At 38.4% G+C, this 25,375-nt stretch overlaps 1 protein-coding gene across 1 annotated transcript in view; it reads left to right on the plus strand.

Annotated features, from left to right (window-relative positions):
• Positions 1 to 209: 209 nt before the first annotated feature.
• MALRD1 (MAM and LDL receptor class A domain containing 1) overlaps positions 210 to 25,375 on the plus strand; it is a 273,631-nt gene continuing 248,465 nt past the window's right edge. The window contains exons 1-5 of the mRNA XM_054190597.1: positions 210 to 366; positions 12,898 to 13,011; positions 16,959 to 17,099; positions 23,139 to 23,233; positions 23,312 to 23,473. Coding sequence (XP_054046572.1) covers positions 210 to 366; positions 12,898 to 13,011; positions 16,959 to 17,099; positions 23,139 to 23,233; positions 23,312 to 23,473 — 669 coding nt within the window. The remainder of the gene's footprint in view (positions 367 to 12,897; positions 13,012 to 16,958; positions 17,100 to 23,138; positions 23,234 to 23,311; positions 23,474 to 25,375) is intronic.

The raw sequence follows: 25,375 nt of genomic DNA on the forward strand, positions 1-25,375 counted from the left end.
AAATAACATTCATTATACAATTACTACCTTCAGAACTTCAAAGTCTTCACTAATATTCACAAGCATTTTTTGAGTCCATAACTTCCATTAAAATTATTTAGGAAGGAAATGTGTTCTGATGTAAAAATATTTATGTCTTCTGGAAGGTGAATGCATGACCAAATGAAACCTCTGTTGATATGTCTCTTGTACATTTCTCTGTGGACGTTATGGAGATTATTAAGAGAAACTGGTTCAAAGCTCAGGTGTGGCAGCGGCTGAGCCCCAGCTCTGAGCTAGCTGGTGAGGAGCTTGGTCCACCAGGGAGCTCAGCGCTGCCCTTCATCCCTTTCACCGTGCTGGCCGGGCAAGAAGGATTAGCGAGCAGTTTGGCAGAATGGCTTCCCCTTCTGCCCGCACTTTTCTCAGTGCTCAAGGCCTGAGGGGGTCAGAAAAAGGCTGAGGTTTCCCAGGCTGATATGGAGCCAACAGGTCCCAGAACATAAGTGATTCTGGTGGCCTCTTGTCCCAGTACTGGTCTTGCTTGCTTGGAGGGTGCCTGTGTAATCAGCTGTACACCGGCTGCAGCCAGGGCCCTGGGGCTCCATGTATCCTGCCAGCAGTTTTCTCAGTTAAGAAAGCATTGTCCACCCTGCAGGCACAAGCTCGATGCCAAGCTGCTGTGAATTGTCTCTGTGCTTGTTTGTCCAGATGCCCCTGCAGCTACATCCACCAGCCTGGACGCCTCCGGGCAAACACTAATCATTGCAATGGTCTCTCTGGGTTTTCATTGGAAAGCCTTGCCACTATGATGTCATAATGGCAAAAAGAGATCTGAGAAAAATAAAGAGTTTCTTTACTGCTTGTCAGAACTGCACTTTTCCAGTATAAAAAAGTTGAGAGCGCTCATTTCATGCAGTGTGTTGTAAGGAAGGAGATGTGAGGGCACAGGACCCTCTCATACAATGTTAGAAGACAGCTGGGTAACTGCAGTTTGTCGTCTGCCTCCAAAATGTCTTTCTAGACTTTGCTAGGTATTATTGCTTCAGCATGTCCTGGTTTTCCTCCTGGGAAGAGTTATAATGCTGTCAGTGTAGTTATCCCATCAGTGATCCACTTGCTAGAGGGTTGCGTGCAAGAGACAACCTGAAAGACGTCAAAGATACTTCCTGCCCCTGCATCCAGCCAGCTGCAGGACCTGGCTTGATCCGGATATTTGTTTTCATTTCCCACCAATCTTTCTGCATTAGGTTCAGAGTTTAACTCTTTCATTTGGAGGTACTTATTCAGAACTTCTTTGGTTCCAAGTAGAAAAAGAAGTTCCTAATTTTATTTGAGTCAATTGTTGGTGTTATTACATACCTTTCAGTCAGCCATGCTGCAGATCTGCAGTGGTAGGTTTGTACCACAATATTTTATGCTGTCTACTTTCTCAATACATATCTTCCCCCATCGCTGTGAACATTTCATTTGTGCCATCAGGGGCTGAAATCCATTAGTATCTGTCAGTTGCTGTTTGCTTGTCTCCCATGAAATGGCTCAGCTATGTCAACCCTGCCCATGGTTTATGCCTCAGAAATGACCACAGCCAAAACTGGCTCCTTTGCTGCCAACAGCCTCACGAGAACAAAGGAACTGAAGAGCAATAAAGTCTGAAGTAAATTGACAAAAATCTAAGGGAGCTCTGACATTTTAAAGCTCTTGAGAATCTGCTTCAGGAACATTGCTAACTTCTTGTTCCCACGTGGGAAGTGGCCATCAGTAAAGTAAATGTTCACCATGGTATTTGGGTATGTTCTACTTTGGGAAGGTGATACTTTTTCTAACTCTTTTTGTTAATTGAATACTTCCATTATTCAAACTTAATTTTAAAGAAAGCCTGTGTAGGTACATGTTTACAGACCAGTCTGAATTTACTGGTCATTTAATCTCGAAATTTTGGTTTTTTCTATGATCTTGTCATTAGATTTGTTTTAAAATTTATTTGCCATTAATTGTTGTTTCTTGTCATCTTAGTAGAGTATTGAAGATAGACTGTAATGTGTGGTCTGTATTTACCATGTATATAGAAAATAATGAATTGCTCATTATAAAGGAATTTCTGTCTGCTTGTGAAACATTACACTGGGCTTCTACATCCTTCACAACTGTGACTTTACCTGATATTAAATTATGCAAATATTCGTTACCTCATTTCTACATAATTCATGCTAAAAATATAATTTTCTTGCAGTGATGGATATCCAATCATTTATTTATTGTGTCTTGGGAATTTACTTTCCAAAATAGAATTTTAATAGGCATGAAATCAATTAATATCCATTTGCCAATCTTTGAAGATTAACCGTTTAGTTTAGAGCTTGGACTACTTAATAATCTTTTAATGTTGATTAGAATCTGATTTCTGATTTCGTCTCCTATGAAGGTTATGCTGAAATTGCTGCAGTATTATCTGGAGTCCTCAGATTTCCTTGATTGCAGCCAGTGAGACTTTTGGCCTTATGAAGACAAGTAGAAGGCTCATTAATCAGTAAGTTTTTACTGGGAATAGGAACGTGCTGAGTTTCAGTGTTAGGTACTGCCTCTAGAACATTTTGAAACTGTAGAGTTGAAATTATGTGCTGCTGATGGGAAGGACCACTCATTTTTTGTTGAAAGGGCCCACAGAATAGCTCTGGATAACTTGGATAAGTAGTCAAGCATAAAAATGTCAAAATATTGTATTCTCCACCCTTTTGTACAGCCCAGTATATAAGATATTTGCTATTACTAGTCACAGGCCATAGCCTGTGGTTCTCGGGACTCATCAGGGCATATTTTGTCCTGTTTGGGCTTGGTTTAACAATTTTATAGTGGCCAAGTCACTGTAGCCTAGCCCATTTTAGCATAAACTCTGTGATAACTATGTATAGCAAACATTTGAGAAACTTAAGTAGTCCCTGAGCAAATAACAGCCCTTTATTTCAGCCAAGGATAAGGGAGGCATTGGGCTGCTTTCACACTTCATCTGGGAAGCAAGGAGAAGGAATAAAGCTCTTGGAAGAAAACATGCTAAATTAGACACAAATGTACCCCAGGCCAAAGACAAAGACTCTCTGAATTATGCCCCTAAAAAGGCATAATTGCCCTCCTGGTAAAGAATTCAGGGTGCTCATGACTTGTCTCAATAGTCCCCTGTGCTTCTTGAGGGAGATTGAAAGTGCTGATGTTAGGACCCGAGGAACATTATAAAGATGAATATGACAGGAAGAAAAGGGTTACATATTTGGAAGGTCATGTACATCAACTGCATTAATGAGGATTTTCTTAGAAAATTTGGACTATTAAACCAGAAATTGGACTGTTTAAAATTCTTAGCTCCATATTTATGTGTTTCCCTATTACTTTTGCAAGATATTGAGTGTTTCATATGTTTTAGATTTAAGTTATTTGCTACTGAAATACAGCTGCTGGAGTGGGTGCAACAATTCTGCCTCTCATTAGTGTGGTGGAACTCTAAACATTTATCAGTTTGGGAAAATTTTTGGTCTAACTTAGAACTTCTCAAGACTCAAATTTTTCCTGAATGTTCTGATAACTTTCAGCCAAAGCCTTCATTAGAGTTTTTTAATGGAGCTGCTGCTTACATAGTTGAAAAAAATGCATGTAGGAATTTGTTCACTCAGATGAGTTGTCTTTTTGATGTAGTAAATACCTAATTAATGGCAGCTGTCTAGAATTTTAAATCAGTAAGGAAAATCAATAAAAGTTTGTTGCTGTACTTGAAATAACCTGTCATTATCTATAACCATTACACTCATTTTAAACTTTGTAATTCAAGAGAAATATCCAATAACTCTGATAAGGACTGAAAACTATTGCTGCTGCTGATAGGAAATACAGAACTGAAAAACAGCAACCGTGTCAAACTTTGGAAACAAACACTTAGTGATGTAAAACCTCAATCACACCTTTGTCAGCTGCAGTCTGTCTGACAATGTGTGGTGCAGCTCATAGAGGAGTAGATGAGATGAGAAAACATTTTTTTTAACCTCAGTTTTTGATACACTGCAACTAAATTCAAAGCAAGTCTGGAAGAAGTTTTGCTTGCTGCAGGAGGACCACCCCCATGGTGGTAGACCCTTGCCACGGCAGCTTCTCTGACATTGGTACTCTGAGACTTCAAGCTTTTGCAAGAAAAGAAAAATCTATCAACTTTCTAGGCAGCTTGTAGATAAAACCCTGATGTTTTTTTCTAGGAGAGCAGCTGAAAGCTGTTTTCTTTAATGCAGGTGTAGTGCATTACTACCTGATGGATGATGTGGGTAGAAGCAACAGGCTGGGCGAGGATTGCAGAGGAAGAGTGGGAATGCAGCAAGATCTGGAGGCTGTATGCTAGGTGAAGGTATGTGGGAGTTTTAATCTGTGAATGGAATTCAGTTCTTTTTCAGTTCTTTTTCAGTTCTTTTTCCTGTGACTGGGGAGAATAATGTGTTTCTTTCAGATCTTTGGGGCTTGTCCAGCCTGCTGGCTCTATACCCTTTCCTAGAAGTAGTAGTTCTGGGGATGCTTTGTGTGATTGGGAGACAGGAATAGTGGTATGGGAAGGTGTTTATGATTCATTCCCTGTCTGGGATGGCTCTAGAAATATAATTTGGAGCAGCTTCAAGGTCCCTCTAAGCTGTACCTATAGCTGCTGCTATGTATGAGCTTTTAGAGCAGTGGAAAAGTTACTGTGTCTTAGCAGCAGCCCTCTTAAGAAGAGTGTAGGAAGGGGGTTGTTTATTTATTTTGCTTTTTGATTTCTTTGCTTATCCTATTGATGATCCTTCACTGTAAGCAAAGTCACTCAAAGTGCAAAGCAACATTAACAAGAGGTTAGAACCAGTGAGGAAGGTATATGATACTTACTTATGTCTTCTGATGATCTGTGAGAATGTATTACGTTTCACTTTAACTCGCTAATGCATCCAGACTGAGATTCACATTCTTTTAGCTTAGATTTTAGCATTAAATGAATCACTAGACCTAAAAAACTTTTTTAAAAAACGTGATAATTTTTTGTTGTTATGGTGATAGAATAGAAAATAATAAAAAAAAAGTGATGTAATATTTCCTACAGTTTCTCTAAGTGTGAAATTGCTGTAAGTATTGCATAACTCCAATTGAAAAGTGGTTATTCTAAATATAGTTTCTACTGTTTGTGTTAATTTAAGAAGCATAACTAAGCATTTTAGACTTAGGATAAAGCTGCTTTGATGAAACAGCAGACAGTGACCCTGTGGTTTATTTTAATTATTTTTTTTGCAAATAGAGCATGTACTCTGAATTTCACACAATTTCGTTGTGTAAGTGTTAAGCTTCTATCATTAATCTCCCAAGTGCTTTAATTCCTAGGACTCTTCCCAAACCATGCATGTGCCTTTATTGCATAAAGTTCAACTTCATATTAATTGCACTGAAAGCATGTTTTGAAGGACCTGTTCTCTCTTGAGAACGTCACCTTTTCTTTTAATGTCTCTGAAAATCATAGCTGGAAAGCATCCCTCTGCTACTTTTAGTGAAATATTTCTTTGGGTAACATGATATTCCCCTTATATTGAAGGTCAACTTACAATTGGTGGAGAAATGATATTTGTTAATATTAGTTGCTATTTAGCCTTATTTATCAGAAGGCATCAGACAGATTCAGAAAATTTCAGGCCACTTTTCTGTTTCCAGATGATAAAATTGAGACAAATGAGAGTTTGGCTGAAGAAAGATTTGTAAGAATATATTTCCTGTATCTTTTGTTTGGTATAACTTCTAGAAATGTGTGGAGCAAGCATGACTACTGAGAAACCCTCAGGAGCAGTGTCATGCCAGAGATGTCTTAAAGGCAAACTCAATAACATGGGAAAGCCTGGTGGATACATTTGTTTATTTCTAATTTGCGTACTAAGGTATATGCTCTGTTGAGACTCCTTCTAGGTCTTAATAGCCAGTTCTTGGGTGCATGGATATGTTTCAGGACTAAAGATGAATGTTGCTGCACTCACAACTCTGGGCTATGCTGATTCGGTTCCAGTTATGGGAGATAAGCCAAGGGAGATTTCTTTCTTCCAGATTTCTCCCTGATCATGTTGTTTTTTCTAACTAATGTTATGTAGTCACAGACAGACCATGTGAAGGATTTGTTTACCTTCATTTGCATACCTAGAAGTGATACCAATGGGTGAGCTTGTTTTTCTTGTTGACGGAAAACACCAGGCATCTCTAAAGGAGTTGTTTCACTTGGAGACAGACATCTTTGGGTGATTTGCCCTGGGAAGGTGTTTGCTTCTGCTACCACCAAGCCTTTGGTTGTTGTCTAAGTCTTGAGCGACCAAGGTTAGGCTAGATGAACCCTCCAATGTATACAGTCATGATGGACAGCAAAACCGTTTGATATGGTTCCAGTTTAATCTTTATATTTTCTTTCCAAACTTTGGGAGAAAGCTAGACTTATTTATAGTTCTTGGGGGTGAGGAGACAGCCAGGTCTTGTTCTGATACCCATTAAGCATGCTCAGCACACTAGCATTTTTGGCTCCAGTGAGGGGTGCCTTATTGAAAGAAATGTCCCAACTATTCTTACTCATTGTATGACCTAAAGCAGAGCAGCCGTGGTGAGTGTGAAATGAATACCTTTGCATTAGACTAGAGCAGAGGATGAGCTCCAGGAACACACGTAATACACCTTGGCCACTGATGGGTGTTTGGTCCATGGGACCAGACTGGAAGTAGTTTGAGTTAAACACCTTGTGAAATGCATGTAATCATGTCATGTAAAGGCTCACGCCGCATAATGCACGAGGTCCTGAGCCCCATGAGATTCACACACAGCTCTGTTCCTGTGAGACAGGGCTACTTGATAAATTAGTTACAGCTGAAGAGGGCTTAAAGGAACAAGGAGTTCCTACTTTATAGCAGAGAACAGAAGAAAACTGTTTGGTAGAATGATGTGATGGAAGAAAGGCTTTCCTATTGACTAGGAGAGAAGACTGTGTGGGAATGGTACGTGCTGAAATCTATTTTAAGTTGTTGGACTGGAAAGAAAATGCTGAGAAAATCATTATACTGCTCTTGCTCCAACCTCTAATTTCTCTGGAGAAGCATACATGTGGTAGAAATGTTTTTTGCCTGATCAGTTACCTTATTCCAGTTCATAGTTTTCTCTTATAATAGGGTATTGCTTTATGGATTAGAAGCACTTTTAAAGGTATTTTTTCCCCTCTTTGTGGTTGGGAGAGCGAAGGGCGGTGCTATGGAGCTCTTAATTATTCAGAAATTAAATATTTTTTTTTCCCTCCAAACTCTACGTACAGGAACAAATTTTAGCATGATACATATTGGGATCAAATTAGTCTTGCATATCTCCCCTTGACTGTTTTCTTTTCTTTCCCTTCCCTTCTATTAGCACCTGTGATCTCTTCTTTAATGTGATATGGTCTGTCATTACAAAGATAGAAATTATGCTACCAAAAATTTTCCTGAAGTATGATCTTATTTCAATCTGTAATGATCTAGGACTTTGACCTGATTTTCTTTAGTTCACCACACTATGTGTTAATATCATGGGAATTTTCCTTCACTAGTTTTAACTGTGGTGTTCATGCTGTGCACTTATCAATATGTTAAGTTTGGTTTTAACCTCTCAATTGATTCTACTAGTTTCTTTTAGCAAATGGAGATGAGTGGTAAGGAAACTTATCCAGACTCCTCGAATGTATTAATATCTTAGTCCTCTTTCAAGTTAAGTATTGAATTAGTGCCACTTAACTGGAAGCAGAAGGTATGCAATTACTGCCTTTCACATCAAAGTAAAGAATTCTGTCAATTCTTGTTAAAAACTGATCAATTAGGGGCTACTGCAATTGCTTGACTTTATTCTACTTCGCAGAAGTCATTCGGGTCAAATTTGACAATTAAAAGCTAGAGCGATTATATGATAATATGAATGGCATATTTTTGGGAGGGGGTTCTCAAAAGGAAGTCTTGGCTGAATAGTTATGAATTACTTAAAAAATAGAATTTTGGTGGTTTTCTTAATGATCAGATAAAATTGTTCTTATATAAACAAATTTGGAGGATTGTTTATATTAAAATTAAGGATTTTTACTAAAACTGCAGTTTAGGAGAAAATGAGATATATGTTGAAGGTATGTTTGCTGCTGTAGTGCTCTCTACTCTGATCATACATAAAAATGTTATAATCTTGCTACTAGAAGGTTATATTAAATTTAACGACATTTTTATTTCTCTGAAGATGTGACATTGTTTTCTATTCTGTAAGAATTTTTGCTGAAAGAAAGTTAGTAGTGGCAGTGAAATTTGAAATTTTCATATGGTGAAAGTAATATCCCATTTCTTGAGGTTTTTGTCTTCTGTTTCATGTGTTCATAGTAACTGGGTCGACAAAAACTTAAAGGAGAATTGCTAACTGCAGTCCTTTTTCTGCTTAAGCAGATAATTTTCTGTTGACATGAAAAATAGACTTAAAATGCAAAACTTTTACGGCCCTGTTTCAGAACCTGTTTTCACTTCCTTATAAGTCTTATATTTTAAAAAGCCTAGTTTAAATATCTACAACATTTTCCACAGATTTACTTAAATAAGTGGAAAGGCTGAGAGGGCAATCTTTTTTCACTTACAACAAATGTATTTTGTCTTGGCTAAAATGAAATGAATTAGGCTAAAATTGGATAAATCAAATTCTGATGTAAATTCAAGTGTTTTAACTTTTTTTTTCCTTTTCGAGAACTGCTTTCTTGCTAAAGTAACTTTGAAAATAGACATAATGCCTGATCCTGTTTGTTCTCCTTTTAGCTTTTAGTTTCTCTGCACAGTTTCCCTACTCCCTTCAAAAATCCCCTTTGATTATTGCCCGTCCTTCTGCTTTTGTGACATCCTGCGTATTTTTACTGAGTTATACGTCTTCATTCTCTCTCTACTCCTTCTTTTTGTAGATCTTGATTCTTCTTTCTCCTTTCAAGGTGCTTTCAGTTCAGTACTTGAAGTGTTTGTCCTTTGGACTTTCTCTGCAAACCTTTTGCTTCCAAGTAATCTTTTTGTCCCTTCTTATATGTTTCTCGGAGCTATGAAATACTGTGGTGTTCTTGTTGTTAATTAACGAGAGGGCTGACTTGTTGCACTTGTCAAGAAACTCTCCGTACTTGTATATAGCCACACACTTGCAAAAAAAACACCTTTCCTTTGATTTTGCACTTTTTGTTAGATCTTCACTGAGATACCTTTTTTTCTTTTTTTGCTTCTTCACTAAAAATCCTTGGACAACACCTTAAATGCTTTATGAATATTGGATACACTTTTCATCTCTTTCCACTCGTAACAGATCTTACGGTGATTCTGACTTGTTAGGGTTATGCAGTTTTACTTCTTATTGATGTTTTAGACCATAATGGAAATGGATACCATTTTCTGCTGAAAACTACCCTCTTACAGAGCTTTTACACAAATTTTATGCTACAGAGCAGGAGAAACACTTAGAATGTTGCAGCAGAAGTTTTAACAAAATAAAAGAAAGCTGAAAGACGGGGAAATCCTGCCCTTGTGAAGTACAACAGTGTGAGAAGAAGTTTCAGATGTAGGGGAAAAGAAGGAATGAGATTAAGTATTGTATGTTGGAGAAAATAGATTGTAAAACAAAGCAGCTGAATAGCAGAAAACATGTAAGCCTTAAAGAATGTAGTAATATATTACACGGAAGAGGTTGTACGTTGTTTTTTTTGTCTAAGCTGTACTTACAGAAGGGAAGCAAGCAATTCAATGATACATGTTCTTGATGAAGTCATATATATATATATATCAATGAAGTCTTAATTCATTATTTATTAGTAGCTTTGCTTTTCTTCAGGAGGTTTTCCAATGAGCTCTGTAGCCTTGAGGACAAAGCGTTAAAATCAAGCACGTAAAATGATGTCCGTAGAAGGATAGTGATGAAAAAGGCAGAGTTGAACCCAATCAGCTGGAAAATTTTTTCTAGGCAGAACTGAAACCTTTATTACAATAAACATATGTCTGCCTCTGGTGCCAGAGATAATAAGAAATTGCATCAGACCTTCAGGCAATGTTGGAGTAGTAGTCTTTGTACCGCGACAAGAGATTTCTTACATTATGAAAATATGGATCTGCAGTGATTGATATGTCTCCAGACGTATGTCTGTTTCTCTTTGTAGTTACTATAGCACTTGCGCTTCCTAATCAGCATGCTTTACAGATATATACCTTGTCTTAATTCCGCTCACCAGCGCTAACTGGCACGTGAGAGGTATGCACAGTGGTATGTGCCTTCCAGTTATTTGATCTCGGGACTTTATAGGTGAGGAAATCTCCAGAGCTGCTGGCATCAGTTACTTATTACAAGCTGCCATTTGGACAACTGTATGATCCTTTTAGTAAAATAATACAACTCTGCCATAGAAGTAATTAGATATTTTTTTCATCCAACTATTCCTATTAAAGGAGTGCCAGGCTTAGATAATTGTCAGCCTGATTTTGTCTACTTTTCACAGTCATTTGGACTAATACTGCCCTTTAAGTTTTGCAATCATCTTCTCTCCTACTGTCTCTTATTCCTCTGGGTTTGGGGCATCTAAAGTACTTAAAGATATTTCATTAATATAATTTCCCTGTTTTCTTGTGTTGCTAGGCTGAACAAAACAAGTTGATTCAATCTTCTCTCACAAGGTTGGCTTTTTAGACTGGCTGGACATCTCTCTCTTCTTCCCCCCCACCTCTCAGTTTGGAGATCTTTCATTCAGCCATGTAAAAACATTGTCAGAACTGTTATGTTTCAGTGAAACGTAGTTGAGAAATTCAGTTGATTTTGCATCAAAAGGATGTCAGTACTTTTGTCAAGTCAATAGACAAGGATGTCAAGGACTGATGTCAAGGAAGTCAGCACACTGATTTCTGTCTCTTGTACTGACGGAGTCCTCTTGTACAAGGACGCTTTAGTAATGCCCATCTCTGCTGGCCGAGCCCTGATTGGCCTACCATATAATGCACCGTAAATCTATTTACAAAATGTAAATACACTTGACAGCTTAATCAGGAACTGCTGTGTCACCTCTGACTGTACACATTTTCTTTTAAATACATTATTTCAGAACTAGTCATTATCCAAATTATGATGGAAGGGGGAGGATTATGTCTATTACTAGACAGATACTAAATAAAGTCATAGAATCATGGAATTGCCTAGGTTGGAAGGGACTTTCAGATCATCTAGTCCAACCATCAACCTAACTCTGACAAAAACCATCACTAAACCATGTCTCTAAGCATTGTGTCTACCCATCTTTTAAAACCTCCAGCGATGGTGCTTCAACCACTTCCCTGGGCAGCCTGTTCCAACGCTTGATAACCCTTTTAATGTAAAAATTTTTCCTAATATCCAGCCTAAACCTCCCCTGGCACAACTTGAGGCCATTTCCTCATGTTCTATCACCTGTTACTTGGGAGAAGAGACTACCCCCCACCTCTCTCCAACCTTCTTCCAGGTAGTTGTAGAGAGCCATAAGGTCTCCCCTCAGCCTCCTTTTCTCCAGGCTAAACAACCCCAGTTCCCTCATCTGCTCCTCATAAGACTTATTCTCCAGACCCCTCCCCAGCTTTGTTGCCCTTCTCAGGACACAGTCCAGCACCTCAATGTCTTTTTTGTGGTGAGGGGTCCAAAACTGGACACAGAACTTGAGGTGGGGCCTCACCAGTGCCGAGTACAGGGGGATGTTCACCTCCCTAGTCCTGCTGGCCACACTATTCCTGATACAGGCCAGGATGCTGTTGGTTGTCTTGGCTACCTGGGCACACAGCTGGCTCATATTCAGCCAGCAGTCGACCAACACGCCCAAGGCCTTTTCCACCAGGCATCTCCCCACCCACTCTTCCCCAGGCTTGTAACGCTGCATGGGGTTGTTGTGACCCAAGCGCAGGACCCAGCACTTGGCCTTGTTGAACCTCACACCGTTGGCCTCAGCCCATTGATCCAGCCTGTGCATGTTTGTACAATCATATTGTTCACTGTTCATAAGAATTCAGATATGGGATCCTAGGTATCTCTAATTGCTGCCTAACCTTGAGAAAGCAATATAGTAATGTCATACAAAATATTATTATTTCAGAAAATACAGGAATCTAGTAATTTGGAAATTATTCATTGATATCCAGTCCATTCATGCATTTATGCAAATTGTGGTTGCAGATATGATTCCATTAACAACCAGGTACTCTGAAGTAATTCAGTCATTATCTACAGTTGTAGCCCAAATAAATAATAAATACTGATTTCAACTATTGGCATCGTATGTCTACAGACTGAAAATTCTAATTCTTTGCCTATATCAATCACAATCCCTTTGATGCCCAATCAACTTTGAATTTCTCAACTGTTTTCTACATTTGATACACAAACTATTCATAAGTTTTGTAAGAATTTGACTACTCCCACTGAGGGGAAAAAAAAAAGAGGTCTTTATGAATGTTGGTCACTTAGTAATTCTACTCTGTTGTCCTGTTATTTTCTTATCTAATATATTTGCAAACTATCGGGCAATAAATCCGATCAGTAAGTTAATGATATACACTTGACTTAGATAGCATGCACCAAAACTTTTTAGTCATAAAACAATGTTATAATTCAGTTAAATATTATCCAAAGACACACAGGTTGAAAGTCACTGCTTCGCAGAAGCCATATTTCCTTAAACTACAGATTTGGAAAGTGAGGTTCTAAAAACGTCTTTCAAAGAGATGTGTGTAAACACAGGCTTTTCAAAGACACTTCATGACCAATACTAGACAGTTAAAGTAATCCTTTTCCAAGTTAAAGTTTGGGTAGTAGCATAGCCCATGAAAAACATCATATATTTCTGTGCGTTATATTGCTTTACTCTGGTAGATACTCGGTCGTCTCCGGGAAGTGAATGCCAGCGCGGTGATGGCTTCTCTGCTTCGTCTGGGGAACTGTGCATTTTCACCAGCCAGTGCGGAGGCAGCAGTGATGAGAAACAAGGTAAGCCTCGGTGGGCTTCATAATAAGTGTGATACAGTTTGATACTTGAACATGGTGGAGACAACTGGGGGGGATTTTTTTTTTTAATGTTACAAAAATATTTAGGATTGTTTTTTTTTTTTTCACCCTCTTTATCTGACTTTCTAAGGCAATTTCTTCCTGCTTCGGTTTGATTTTTCATGCTTAATTTTCAACCTCTATGCAGTGCACCTCTTTCATAAATCTTCATACAGATATTACGTAGTAAAGTAGGTGTTTCCTCATCCACTTAAAATTCAATGGCAATTTAACAAGTATAATTTTTTTTCCTTAATTCATGCTAAAAGTTTTTGCTGAAAGTCAGGTTTCATCCAAAATATCTAGACAAAGGTATAAGCAGCAACAGCTTTTATTTCTTCTGGGTGCTTTTTTTTTATTTTTTCCCAGTCTAGACAAGGGGGAGGAATGTTCTTGAGTTCAAGCTGATAGTCCTAGCTTAATCTTTGACGGATTCAGAGGCTATGAATATGGCTGCTGCTGTTTTCCTTAAAGGAAAGATCTAAGCAGTGAGAGTGACTTTTAATTGATACAGTCTGAATAAATTTGCATCAGAAATCTACTGTTTCCAGAATACTGTAACACAAAATCATGCTGCAAATGATTTCATACGATACGCAAGACACATAGGTCCTGCTCTTTGAGGATCTTTGTTCTGGAGTGCCAAGAAGAGCTTAGATTTATCAAAAATTTGAATTTCAACTAAAAGTTTATTGAAGTTCTTCCACTCACTGTGTTCCAGTATGACTGCCTGTTTCATCCGATAACAATGTAGATATGCAGTTTGAACAGGAGTCTAGAATCACCTCTAGGATACTTGATTTTTGTCCCCCTGAAAATAAGACAATTGCTAAGACTCTATTGGATACCAGTACATTTTGTAACTTTTTTCTGCTGTACTAAAATGTATTAAATGCCCGTGGCTGGAAATTATGCCTGTTGAATCCCCTGGTGTGTGACTAACACAGCTCAGGTTAGCATATTTTTTTATCACTTGCACAAGAGATTGTTATGCTACATTTCACCGTATAGCCTTGAAATCCTCATTGTGCTTGGTCTTGATTTCCCTAGAAAAGAGCATTTCCTCCAGGCAGCGCTTTCAATTATGATTGCAGAATGTGCAGCAAGAGATGCATTCTTCCATTAATTTTTATGGAGGCTTTTTACACTTGTTTGTTGAGTGAATACTGCTATAGACAAATGCTTATACAAAAGTAGAGAAATTTAAGTGGCTCCATTAGAAAAATGAGCCTATGATCTCTGAGAAAGGCCTAAATACTAGATGATGTTTTGCTTATAGTACGGATGAGTAAGAGGTGTGGAACTAGGCTCTGAGCGACAGGTTGGGGCTGTTTGGATGATGCTCTGGGTCACTCCAGGAGAGAAGTTAGCTGTCAGACATAAAGATACAGATTAAAGTGTCAATTGAAGATTCATCCTGCTGCCATCCACTCTTCTGGTTTGGGATTATTGCAAAACTATTTTTTTACTTAGGTTCCGGCGCTCCAATCTCATGTTTGTGACAGGTCCCTACTGTTTTCTCTGGGCTGTCTTCGGGTTTAAAGATGATTCTGCACTGAAAATATATCAGAGTTGTAATTTCAGATGATGCGTTTTTATTGTCATTTTGGACTTCATATGTGGCTGGTTTGTGTTTTGCCACAGCATTGGAAAAAGGGAGGAATAAACCCTACAGTCCTTTTTTACCTCTGAACCACTATTCCAAATATTCACTAGGGAATGAATGATAACTAACTACTCTTAAAAAATATTTTGCTCCCAGAAAATCCTAAACTGAGATTATATACACATACAGGGTTGAAATAGAACTTAAACTGTAGTCTGTTTCTGCGAGACTTGGAATTTTTCCTCAGAGGTTATTTTAAATATTTGTTTTGTTCACAGGAAAGTCTGCAAAAAATATCTAGAACATCCCACACGTTTCTTCCTTCTGGCTTCTTCCTCTCTAAACAGTGATTTTTGTCTTTGTAGATCTATCTCCTAGCAAATTTACACTGGTTTGCTTTCAAGTTATATTTTTTATGAAAGTTAATATTGCTTTGGAAAATAATCATGAATGATCAAGTATTTATTTATTTTAAATCATCCTGTTCTTGCTATCTTGTACATATTGATTTTAATTTTTTTTTCAGCTATGAGAATATTTCTGAGGAAATATTGAGCTTGATTTGGTGCATTTTGTGCAATGTGAAGCATATACGCCTCAGCAGTGTTTGTGCTTTTGATGAACCACTGGCATGCTTTTCAGCCACTTAAAGAGCTAAGGAATAAAAGCAGCAATAAAAAGTTGGTTGATGAATCAGCCAATCTGCGCATTAACTTGAGTCTGGAATGCTTGTGTGAATTATATCTATTTTCCCCTCTCTCACCTAGTAATTAACTGTTGCAGTAAGTTGATGCCAATAAGAAAGCCATGAAATTGGACACCATAATGTGACTATAAATGCTGCAGTTGCAACATTATTTAAAATGATTAGTGAACTGTGATAATATAGAATAGACCAAAAGCATCAGCGATGGCCTAGAGTGAGCACCAATTTGAGACGGTGAGTGAAGGCACTGAAGCTCTCGTGTCTAACCAGAATCCTGATTGGAAGGCAGAGTCTTAGCCTATCCTCCTCTCCTGCGTAAGAGAAAAATGCAAGTGAACTGAAAGTTTCCATACAGTGTGTGAAATCTGCAGTTCCACACGCCTGCCTTTCTGCTTGGGGTGAAGTTGCAACAAAGTTGTTCCTTAGAGATGCATCTGATAAGAATTTTTTTTAATTTTTTTTTTAAATAATCCTTCCACCACTACAATAAGTGGTTCAAGGAATGGGACTGTCCAGCCTGTCGGGCACATGTGAGCTCTTTCATTCATCTTCGATGTGATGGAAAAAGAGATGTCTGACACACCAGGGCAGAAAGAAACATCTACCTCTCCCTCAGAGTAAGCAATTATCTATCTGGTCGTGGACCCACCTCAAATTCTCTGAATGGACTGGTACACCGAACTGGGTCCTGTGCCAGAAAGATGTGTTTTGCCTCCCTTTTCTAACCTGTGCTACCCTACAGGGGGATGTGGAAGGGGGAGGAGTCCTTCCCCACCACATTACATGCACCAGAAGAAATACAGTCAGAAAAAAGGCAAATGGGGAGACTATGTCATTCTGGGGACTTGTTTCAGCTCTTCTCTGAACAGTGTGGTTTCTGCTTTAATGCAGCAGCTTAGTGAAGACAATGAGCACTGTAAACTTTGGAGTATATTAGGTGATGAGAACCTCATCTTTCTGTTATTAGGCGCTGGGGGGTTTCTGGGAATGGACTTATACTCTAAGTTCCCAAAAAAAGTAGGTTGCAAAATGGTGAAATAAATAGTAGTGGAATAAAAAATATTTTTTTTTTTTTCTATCTGGTTATTTGCTAGTGTTAAGTCTTTGGTTTTCAATGCAAGAACCCTGGATAAAGAGAGGATATGCTGAAGTTCTTCAGCCAATAGCTGCAGTATATTTTAAAAATGGCCCCTGCATATAAGCTGTGCTAGCTTGGATGGTTTCCTACAATTAGGTAGCTGCAGATATATTTGTGAAGAAAAAAAGCATATTAAAAAGCATATTTCCCCCCCCCCCAAATTAGTGGTATGATATCAAGGGACTGCTTTGGGCTTGGTTTGGCGGTAGAAGGGCTTGGTGGTTTGTTTTGAACTTTTTTTCAACATTCACTCTCTCTTGTCTCTCTTCCACTCCCCTGTTTCTCTTTATTCATGATTTAAAAATTCTGGTGCTTCTTACTTTTTCTAGGAGGCCATTCAGAGTGTTTCTGTGTGCTAATTAAATAGCAAACAATGGTGAGAACATCCCTTTGCTTCTGTTTTTGAGGTTTTAATTTTTTATTTTTTTGCTTCAATTCAGGTTCCTCCTGTGAAAAGTGTGATTTTGAAACTGATTTATGCAAAGCTCTTCCTGAATTGAATTTACAGCCTGGATGGATACGAAGAAATGGTCAATCTGGCATGGGACCACCATACTCTGACCACAGTGGGAATGACAGTGGTGAGAATCCTCATGTTTTCTGAAGGAACCATGGGTTCTTACAAATTATGTAGTCTTCTATTTTATTTGCTTAATTTTACTAATTTCTTGAGAGTTTGGTTGGATTCTGCCATGTGTTTTCTGAGTGCCCATGTCCAAAATTTTAGGTGATTGTAATTACAATACCTCAGAATTTCAGGGAAAAAAAAGACAATATTCCAGAAATCAATTCTTGTTATCATGGAGGAGCAAGTAATCAGTCATCAAGCATCATGTTTATCTACCTAAGTGACCTTCACCTGTTTTGGAGAAATCAGGTGATAGTTTCAGTCTTGATGGTTACAAAGTTTAGAAATGAATATCGGGTCCCCCATTTTGAGATGTGTATTCACCTCTTCTTGGATTGGTGAATGCCCAGAGTGCGTGTATCTATTATCTCTGGCTAATGTTACTGTTCCAAATATTTTGAGAGAAGGTGACTTTGGACCTGGGGTCAGGAAGAGCTTTGATAGTCTGTTAGAGCCAGGTCCTCTCTAGATCTTATTAAAATTCGACTTTGCATCAAAGACTGTCCCTCAACTAAGTAATTCATTGTCCCTGTCCTTAGATAAAATATGTTCCTTATGCTTGTCTAATTGCCAAGTTAACCCTGCTTTCCAGAACCTGGCTTGTTCCTTCTGTAATATGTGATTCACTTCGTGCCTTTTTAGCTAATTGGAGCCAACTGCTTTAGCTGCAGTAAGCCTTCTCCTGCTTTCCAAAGCTATTAGAAAACTTATTTGTAAGAAAGCAAGGAAGGAGGGAAAGAATTTGATGGGGACCTCTAATCTCACAGTAAAGATGTGAGCTGGTTGAAGTTATCACCCCGAACTATTTAATTCTTTTCTCTGTATTTTCTATTGTTCTTTTTCCTTTCCTCCACCCACCCCCTCTCATCTCTCCTGTGCACGAGCAGTGGTGCAGCAGCCCTCAGAGCAAGCACCTGGAGGCAGGCATGCAGCATTGGAGAGCGTACAAGAATATAACCTTATGTGGGACTGAAGTGTTGCTGTGAGACTGGTTAGCCTAGGTGTTTTTCACGTTGTTCCCAAACTGCGATTATCTGGGGATGTGGAAATCTGTAGTGTTCTGAAGCAAGTGACACCTCCTACACATTGCATAAGCTAATAACAGGTAGAAGTTTCATATAATGATTAACGTGAATTGGTGGTTTAAAGGTGAATATGTGGAAAACATGTTTAGAAATCATCAAAATGAAAATGATACATAACATTAAAAACTTTTCATAGAAAAAACATCATCAACAACAACAAAAACCCTCTAAGTTTCCCTGCAAGTTCTCATTCCACAGCTGATAATTTTCATGATGCTCTGCAATTAGAAAATTTTACCTGTGTAGTGTGCTTCTAAGAACTTCACTCTTTTTTTTTTTTTTTCTTTTCTGGCTTGTGTGTAGCATACGAGTACATCCTGCAAAAGTCAACACCAATCTTTAACATGTACAGGGAAAAAAAAAAAAAAGAGCATGGCACAGATCAGGTAAACTAATGTCAAGAAGAGATGAATCAATATTGTTAAATCCCATCTATTACACTCTGGTCAAATCTGTTATCTCAAACCCTTCATGCCCCAAGTTGGGCACCAAAAAGGACAGGTGTGGTTTAACCCCAGCCAGCAACCAAGAAACGCACCGCCACTCGCTCACCCTGTATCCCCCCTGCCCCAGACACACACCCCTTGGTGGGATGGAGAGAGAGTTGGAAGGGTAAAAGTGAGAAAACTCATGGGCTGAGATAAAAATAGTTTAATAACTAAAATGAAATAACAATAATTGTTTTTTAAAACTGTAAGGAAAAAAGGGGGAAAAAAAATCCAATGAGAAAAATAAACACCAAGACAGACAAGTGGTACAAATGAAAAGCATTCCACACCAGCAACTGGCCGATGCCCAGCCAGTCTCTGAGCAGCGGCCACCCTGCCAGTCTCTTCCCTTGTTTTATTGCTGAGCGTGGCATCATATGGCATGTGACATCCCTTTGGTCAGTTGGGGTCAGCTGTCCCAGCTGTGTCCCCTCCCAACTTCTTGTGCACCCCCAGCCTAGTCACTGGTGGAATGGGTTGAGAAAAAGAAAAGACCTTGACCTGATGTAAGCAGTGCTCAGCAGTAACTAAAAAGCATCAGTATGTTATCAATACTATTTTTGGCACAAAGGCAAAACGTAACCCCATACAAACTACTATGAAGAAATGTAAGTCTAGCAAAGCCAAAACCAGTACAGTGTACTGAGCTTCTGAAAATAAGGCTCTTCTTAAAAACGTGTTGATTTAAATTGTAGTTAGCACAAAAATTTGAGCAACTATGAAACTTTTTTCATAAACATAGGTTTTATTTCAAGTATGTAAGTTGTGAAACACTAAAATAATCGCTCTTCTCATCAAGAAGCAGAGAAAAGACAAAAACTAGGGAATAAAAATATAGCAAACTCTTAGCTACAATCAAAATTAATTAACCAGGCAACACAGTCTTGCCCTAATTGAAGTTTCTAGGGTTTGTACTTGATTGGTAGTATACGCCTCATCAGGACATAGCAAAGACTTGAAAGATATTTTTGCCTATATCTAATAAAAAAGGTTACCTTTAACTTGCAAAGAACTGGTGGGCAGGGGAAAAATCTAATTTATGCAAACACCCAAAGCCAGTAAAAGATGAGAACCATCAGCTTCCAGTGTTTCTTAGAGAGGAAGCAAACTGTTCGGTCCCCTGTATATTCCCATTGACTGGTTTTGGGTGCTCAGTCACCATCATATCTGCCAGGTCTGAATTGTGCAGTAGCCATATGTTGCAGATGGAAATATTTGACGCAGTTATGATTTAGCAGCAATTCCAAATTTATTAATGATTTGAGGTAGATCAAGAGGTTGAATTTTAGCAGCACTTAATCATTATCTGATTTAAGGATTTATAAGATGATTTAAGAAAATAATTGAACAGTGACTTACTTACAGATTCAAAAATTACAAGATTCACATTAACTTGGGTATTGGTTTGTGATACCTTATAGCATGTATGTGAGCACAAACATACAAACACACATCACTTGAGGGAGGGCTTGCACCGAGTCTTTAACTGTTAGGACCAAAAGTCCCTTCGCAGCTGGTGACTCCAGGTGCCCATTTTGATTCCTTACGTGTGGACAGAAAGTATTTGGATCCAGTTAAAGCATAAGAACACCCCCACTCATAAGAGCTAATGAGTATATTAGAGACACAGGTGGGTGAAAGAGAGGCTAGCCTATAGTTAAAACTTCCCTCTTCTTGAGTTTCGAGTAAATGCTCACAGTGCATCGGCATTCCTCAGTGGACGATAATGGAGACTCGAGGCAGATTCGACTCGCCCTGGCCTTTTAATGCTCAAGGTATCTGCCTGAGCGGCATCCCAGCTCAGGGGAGATGATGGTTGCAGTTCTCTGCGATCCAGAAGAGCTCAAAGGGTCTCACTAGAATTGTTACTTATAGGGCCTGAGATAAGTGACTTTCGTCAGGTACTTTTTCTCTCTGTCCCAACTTGGACAATGGGATATTCTGGTACTTTCCACCAGTTGTACAACCCCAGAACTTGTTAGATCTTGAAATTCTGGTATCACCTCCCTCTTTGGGCCACAATCCATATATTGTCAGGAGTGATCAATTATTGTTGTTGTTTGCAAACGGCAAGAGTCATGGGAGTCAGGTATGTTTAGGGGTTGCCATACCGTTCTGGTCTGTTATCCTTCACCTTTTTTCTTTCTTTTACGTTGGACCATTATGTGTCTTGGATAATGTTCTGGTCCATTGTACTCTTACGTGGTACAGGTCGGGGGAAAATCACACCGAGCACCTAGTGGCCTAAAAGGAGTGTGGGGGGTGTTGCACCACCACTATATTGATCTAAGTTATTTTGATCATATAACAGAAAGCTTGAATACTTGTACTTATTCAGCTTGCCGACAGGCTGTGTACTCAGATTTGTCTACTGTATAGCTAAGGAGAGTTAAGTGTATGCGGTTATTTTGGTTTTCTACCTGGAGAATGGCTAAACTGTACTTTCATTTTCTGAATGCCGATTCTAATCACCTAGGAAATATTTATCTCCTTATGGCAACTATTCAAGTTTTCCCACTGCTGGTGACTCAACAGATTGTGTAATCAGTTTTATGTTGGTTCCTGCTTAGAGACCAGAAATTATATTGTACAGTGACAACTGAGCAGAGTATGTTCTACGCAAAGTATGAAAGGGAAGAGTTCCTGCCATCAGGATAAGTAATTGCACACACATTAGCAGAAGAGCAAAGATCACTTGATAGATGTAACTCCTTTGAAGATTTATGTAATCATTTACCAGAACGCAACAGGTTTTGTTTAGCTCTGTCTCTCCTCCTCATTCTTATTTTCGCTGAATATGTAGTTGAACAGATCAGTGACAAATCACTAAAAAAAAGCCCCAAACAAACCTGGTTTTAGTAATTGAAACTTATTACCTATGCAGAGGTTTAATGTAAAATCACCATTCGAAGAATGTCTTAAAATTACCATTTCTGCCCCATCTGTGTAAGACTTAAAGTTCCCGTGGCAAGTGAAATCTGACCTTTTTTATGAGTCTTAGATACATTTATCTTTTGTGAACTAAAAGAAAAAAGGTTCAAAATTTTATGGAAGTTAAAAACCAGTGGAGTCAGGGCTAGGGCTCTGCTGAGGCACCAAGCCATCTCTTGTGGGTAGGAAGAATATCCTTGCAGCTGGCAGCCTCTGAAAGTGCTGCCTGAGCAGTCGTGGAGGGTCTAAAAGGTGGGGGGACCATGGCCACTGCTCTCGTAGCAGGCTGAAAAATGCTTCTCTGTGGGGGATTCCTTAGCTGGCTCCAGCACTGAGCTGGTCTTATGGTCCTCTGCCAGTGACTTTCCAGTTGCATGCAAGGATGAGAGGTCTGAGTGGGTAGTTTTATAAACTAAGTACTTAGATGTTTTTACACTTCCTCTGATATTAGGTTTCTGTAGAAATCTTCATTTTTAGGACTTTTTTTTCCTTTCAGTCATGCTTGCCTTTTTTCTTCTTTCTTCATCTTTCTGCCTTAATTTACATGTTGATGTTGGAGGGCAACAATTTACCTGATATTGCTTGGAGTTTGGGAAGGCAGAGGGAAGGGAAAGGAAGGCAGGGGGAAGGCTGACTCCCATTGCATCCTTTAACATCTCTGAAATCTTCGTGTTGAGGAAGAGCCAAATTTTGACTAGCAGATTTGATAGCATAAAATAGGAGGGTTGCCTTCTATCTTTTAAAAGATCTGAAACAATATTGTCAGGGAGAGACACAATCAGTTAAAAGGCATAGCAACAACCATGTTTCACTGAGTCTTGTTGAGCTGTTACACTTTCAAGTAAAGCAAAGCTTTCATTTGGACTTTTTTTTTTTGTAAACGGAAAGGTAATGATATCTTTAATGGAAGTGTGAAGATTCTAAGGGCAATCCTTCAAATGGGAGCACGTACACACACACAAGCTCCTCTGCAGCAAGGCAAATTTCTGCGTAACCAAAAAACAAACCCATATCTGTGGAACAGAGGAACACCATAGCATCTTCTCCCATCTTCCATCAGCTCCTTAAAGACTTGAGCTGTTGTAATAAATCTGTATTTTTCCTCACAATGGTTTGTTGTTTAGGCATGAAATATGCTATCTTATTAAATAATTGGAGTTTAAGCTCTTTGATCGGCGTGCTGAGTTAGTCTTAGCTTTGTCTCCCAACTTGCACTTGTTCAGTATTCAAGTCATCAGCACAGGAAACGTTTTGGAACCCTACTTGAAATTACAGCAGGCACGTGTAGCAATACTATGTCAATATTTAATATGAATAAAAGCTTGGCACGCAATGGCTAAAAGTGTTATATGAGACTTTTCTGGAGAAAAACTTCTAGTTGTCTTTTTAGTTATTATTTCATACCTTTTATATGTGCCTTTTCTTGTTTTATATTTTATGGAACTTTTCTCCAAGCTTCTAAGATTTCTTTTTTATTGCTTTTAATAGCTTATTTCCTCTCATTGTCTTCTGAAATGCGATCCTCTTCTGCAACTTTAAGGACCAATGTTTTCCTTCCAACTGATGAAGAACATATTTGCCAGGTATTTTTTTGCATAGTTGTTGTATTACTTTGTTTGTCATAGTATTTTCCTGGAATAATAAGACCTTTTTTGTCTTAGATTACATTTCATTATTGGATCAGTCAAATGAGTGGAACATTGATGGTGGGGCTTCAAAAGCATTCTGAAGATACTATTACAAACATCTGGCAAGATTCAGGAGACCTGCAAAATCGGTGGAAATCAAATACCATCACAATCAATAGCACTGAAAAGTATGAGGTTAGTAAATAGAGGTGACTGTAAATTGCACTTGTTAAATGATTTATAAATTGTGGGGTTTTTAATAAGTCAAAACTAAATATTTTGTAAATGGAAGGCATTATCATGAGGTAAAATAGAGAGGAGCCATTTGGAAGTTCATGGTTGGCATTAACAAATATTGCTTGTTCTTATCTCTTGGTGGTGTTAAAACTAATGCCAAACCTTACTTAAACAGTGTCTTAAACAAAACAGTCTCGTTGCCTCATAAATTATCTACCTACCCATAGAGGTGGTACACTCAGGATCTTAACCTTCAATACAGCGTTCCCTTAGCCTCAATCTAACTGTACCGATAAACTCAAGGTTTAATTTATGTGGAAAACACCATTCTATACTACGAGATATTGTTCTATAGGAATACTTCAGGTGACAAATGCTGTACTTAACTATTCATTGTAGCTTTGAGCTTTTGTCACAGAACACATGCAGTGGTTTTATTTTGCTCAAAGCTGCTGAAAAACAATGTAAGTCTCATAGGTTATTTAAATGTTTTTACATGTGCATTTACACAAAACATTAGCACAGTAAATGTAACTTAGGGCTACAATATTGTGGATGATGTACACTCACTATTATGCATGATACCAGAGGCAATGTGGGGAGCACGGAAGAAAATCAGAGGCCTTTCCTCCCACAGTAGTTACTGTGAAGAGTTGGTTAGCACACAAACCTGAAGGCATGAGAGCACAACCTCATTTCAATAAACCATATGAGTAACACAATTAGTTGACTTGCGGAGGTTGCGTTGTGCTAAAGCATCCAACAAGGTCTGGATTTTTGAAGCAATACTTGCCTGCTCAACCCTGACTTGTCAATAACTTACCTCTACCTGATAGGAGTGTATGTATGGTAATGTGAGATTGTTCTGGGAGGGTTTACTTCTGGATTTAATTTGTCATCCTTCATATTGTTTAGTAAACTGACTGAGCCTGGGAATGGTTAATATAATGTGGCATCTTTTTCCTCTAAATTGCTGGATCAAATCCTAATTAGATTATTGCGTGCAAACCTTGTTATCCTTTAGCCTCTATGAAGTGAACTGATGGGCACAGTCCAGCTTTAGAGGGGCATGTGTCAAACTTACTGCAGTAATCATTACAATTAGCTAAAGAAACATAGCTGGGCACCTCACTTAACCAAGGCACTGAAGCTGAGAAAACTCTTCTTTTGTTGTATATTTTTCTCCGATGACTACTTGCAAGATGCTGGTCATAAAAGTGAATACAATTCACTTGCCCTTTTGCACTTGCTCTTTTGATATGACAAGATCTTTAGCCTACAGGGCTACCTGTGGCATATTTCAAGCCATGCACAAACAAACTACAAAAAAGCTGCAGTGAAATAATTAGTAATCACGCTGGTTTATTGCAAGAGCATGGAAAAATCCCATTGCAATGGAACTACTAGAAATATGTTTTTTCCTGTTCCAAACTTGCAAAATAATAAAAATATTTAACCTTATCATGAACTGACATCCCATTTTTCTCAAGACATTGTTATATTCATGTAATATTTTAGTCTTTTATTCAGATTTCTTAGTTATAAGATTTCTTAGTGACGATGAAATTTTCAATGAAAAAAATGGATAGGAAAAATCTTTTTTTGGAGTTTAGAAATTTATTTGAAGTAGGGTGCTTGACTATTTTTGCTAATTTTGGGAGCACGCTCAAAGTGGATTTCAATTAAAATCAACCTCCACTGCTTATTTTCTTTGCTCATTTTGATATTGATTATTTAATACTTTTATCTCTTCCTGCTTAAAACAAACAAACGAAATCTTTATAATCTTTATGGGACAGGGGATATGGTTTTGGCTTTCAAAAATCTCCACCTGTAGGGAATTCTGAGATACAAAGTTTA

This window comes from Rissa tridactyla, chromosome 2 (assembly GCF_028500815.1).
Source record: "Rissa tridactyla isolate bRisTri1 chromosome 2, bRisTri1.patW.cur.20221130, whole genome shotgun sequence".
Classification (NCBI taxonomy): domain Eukaryota; kingdom Metazoa; phylum Chordata; class Aves; order Charadriiformes; family Laridae; genus Rissa; species Rissa tridactyla.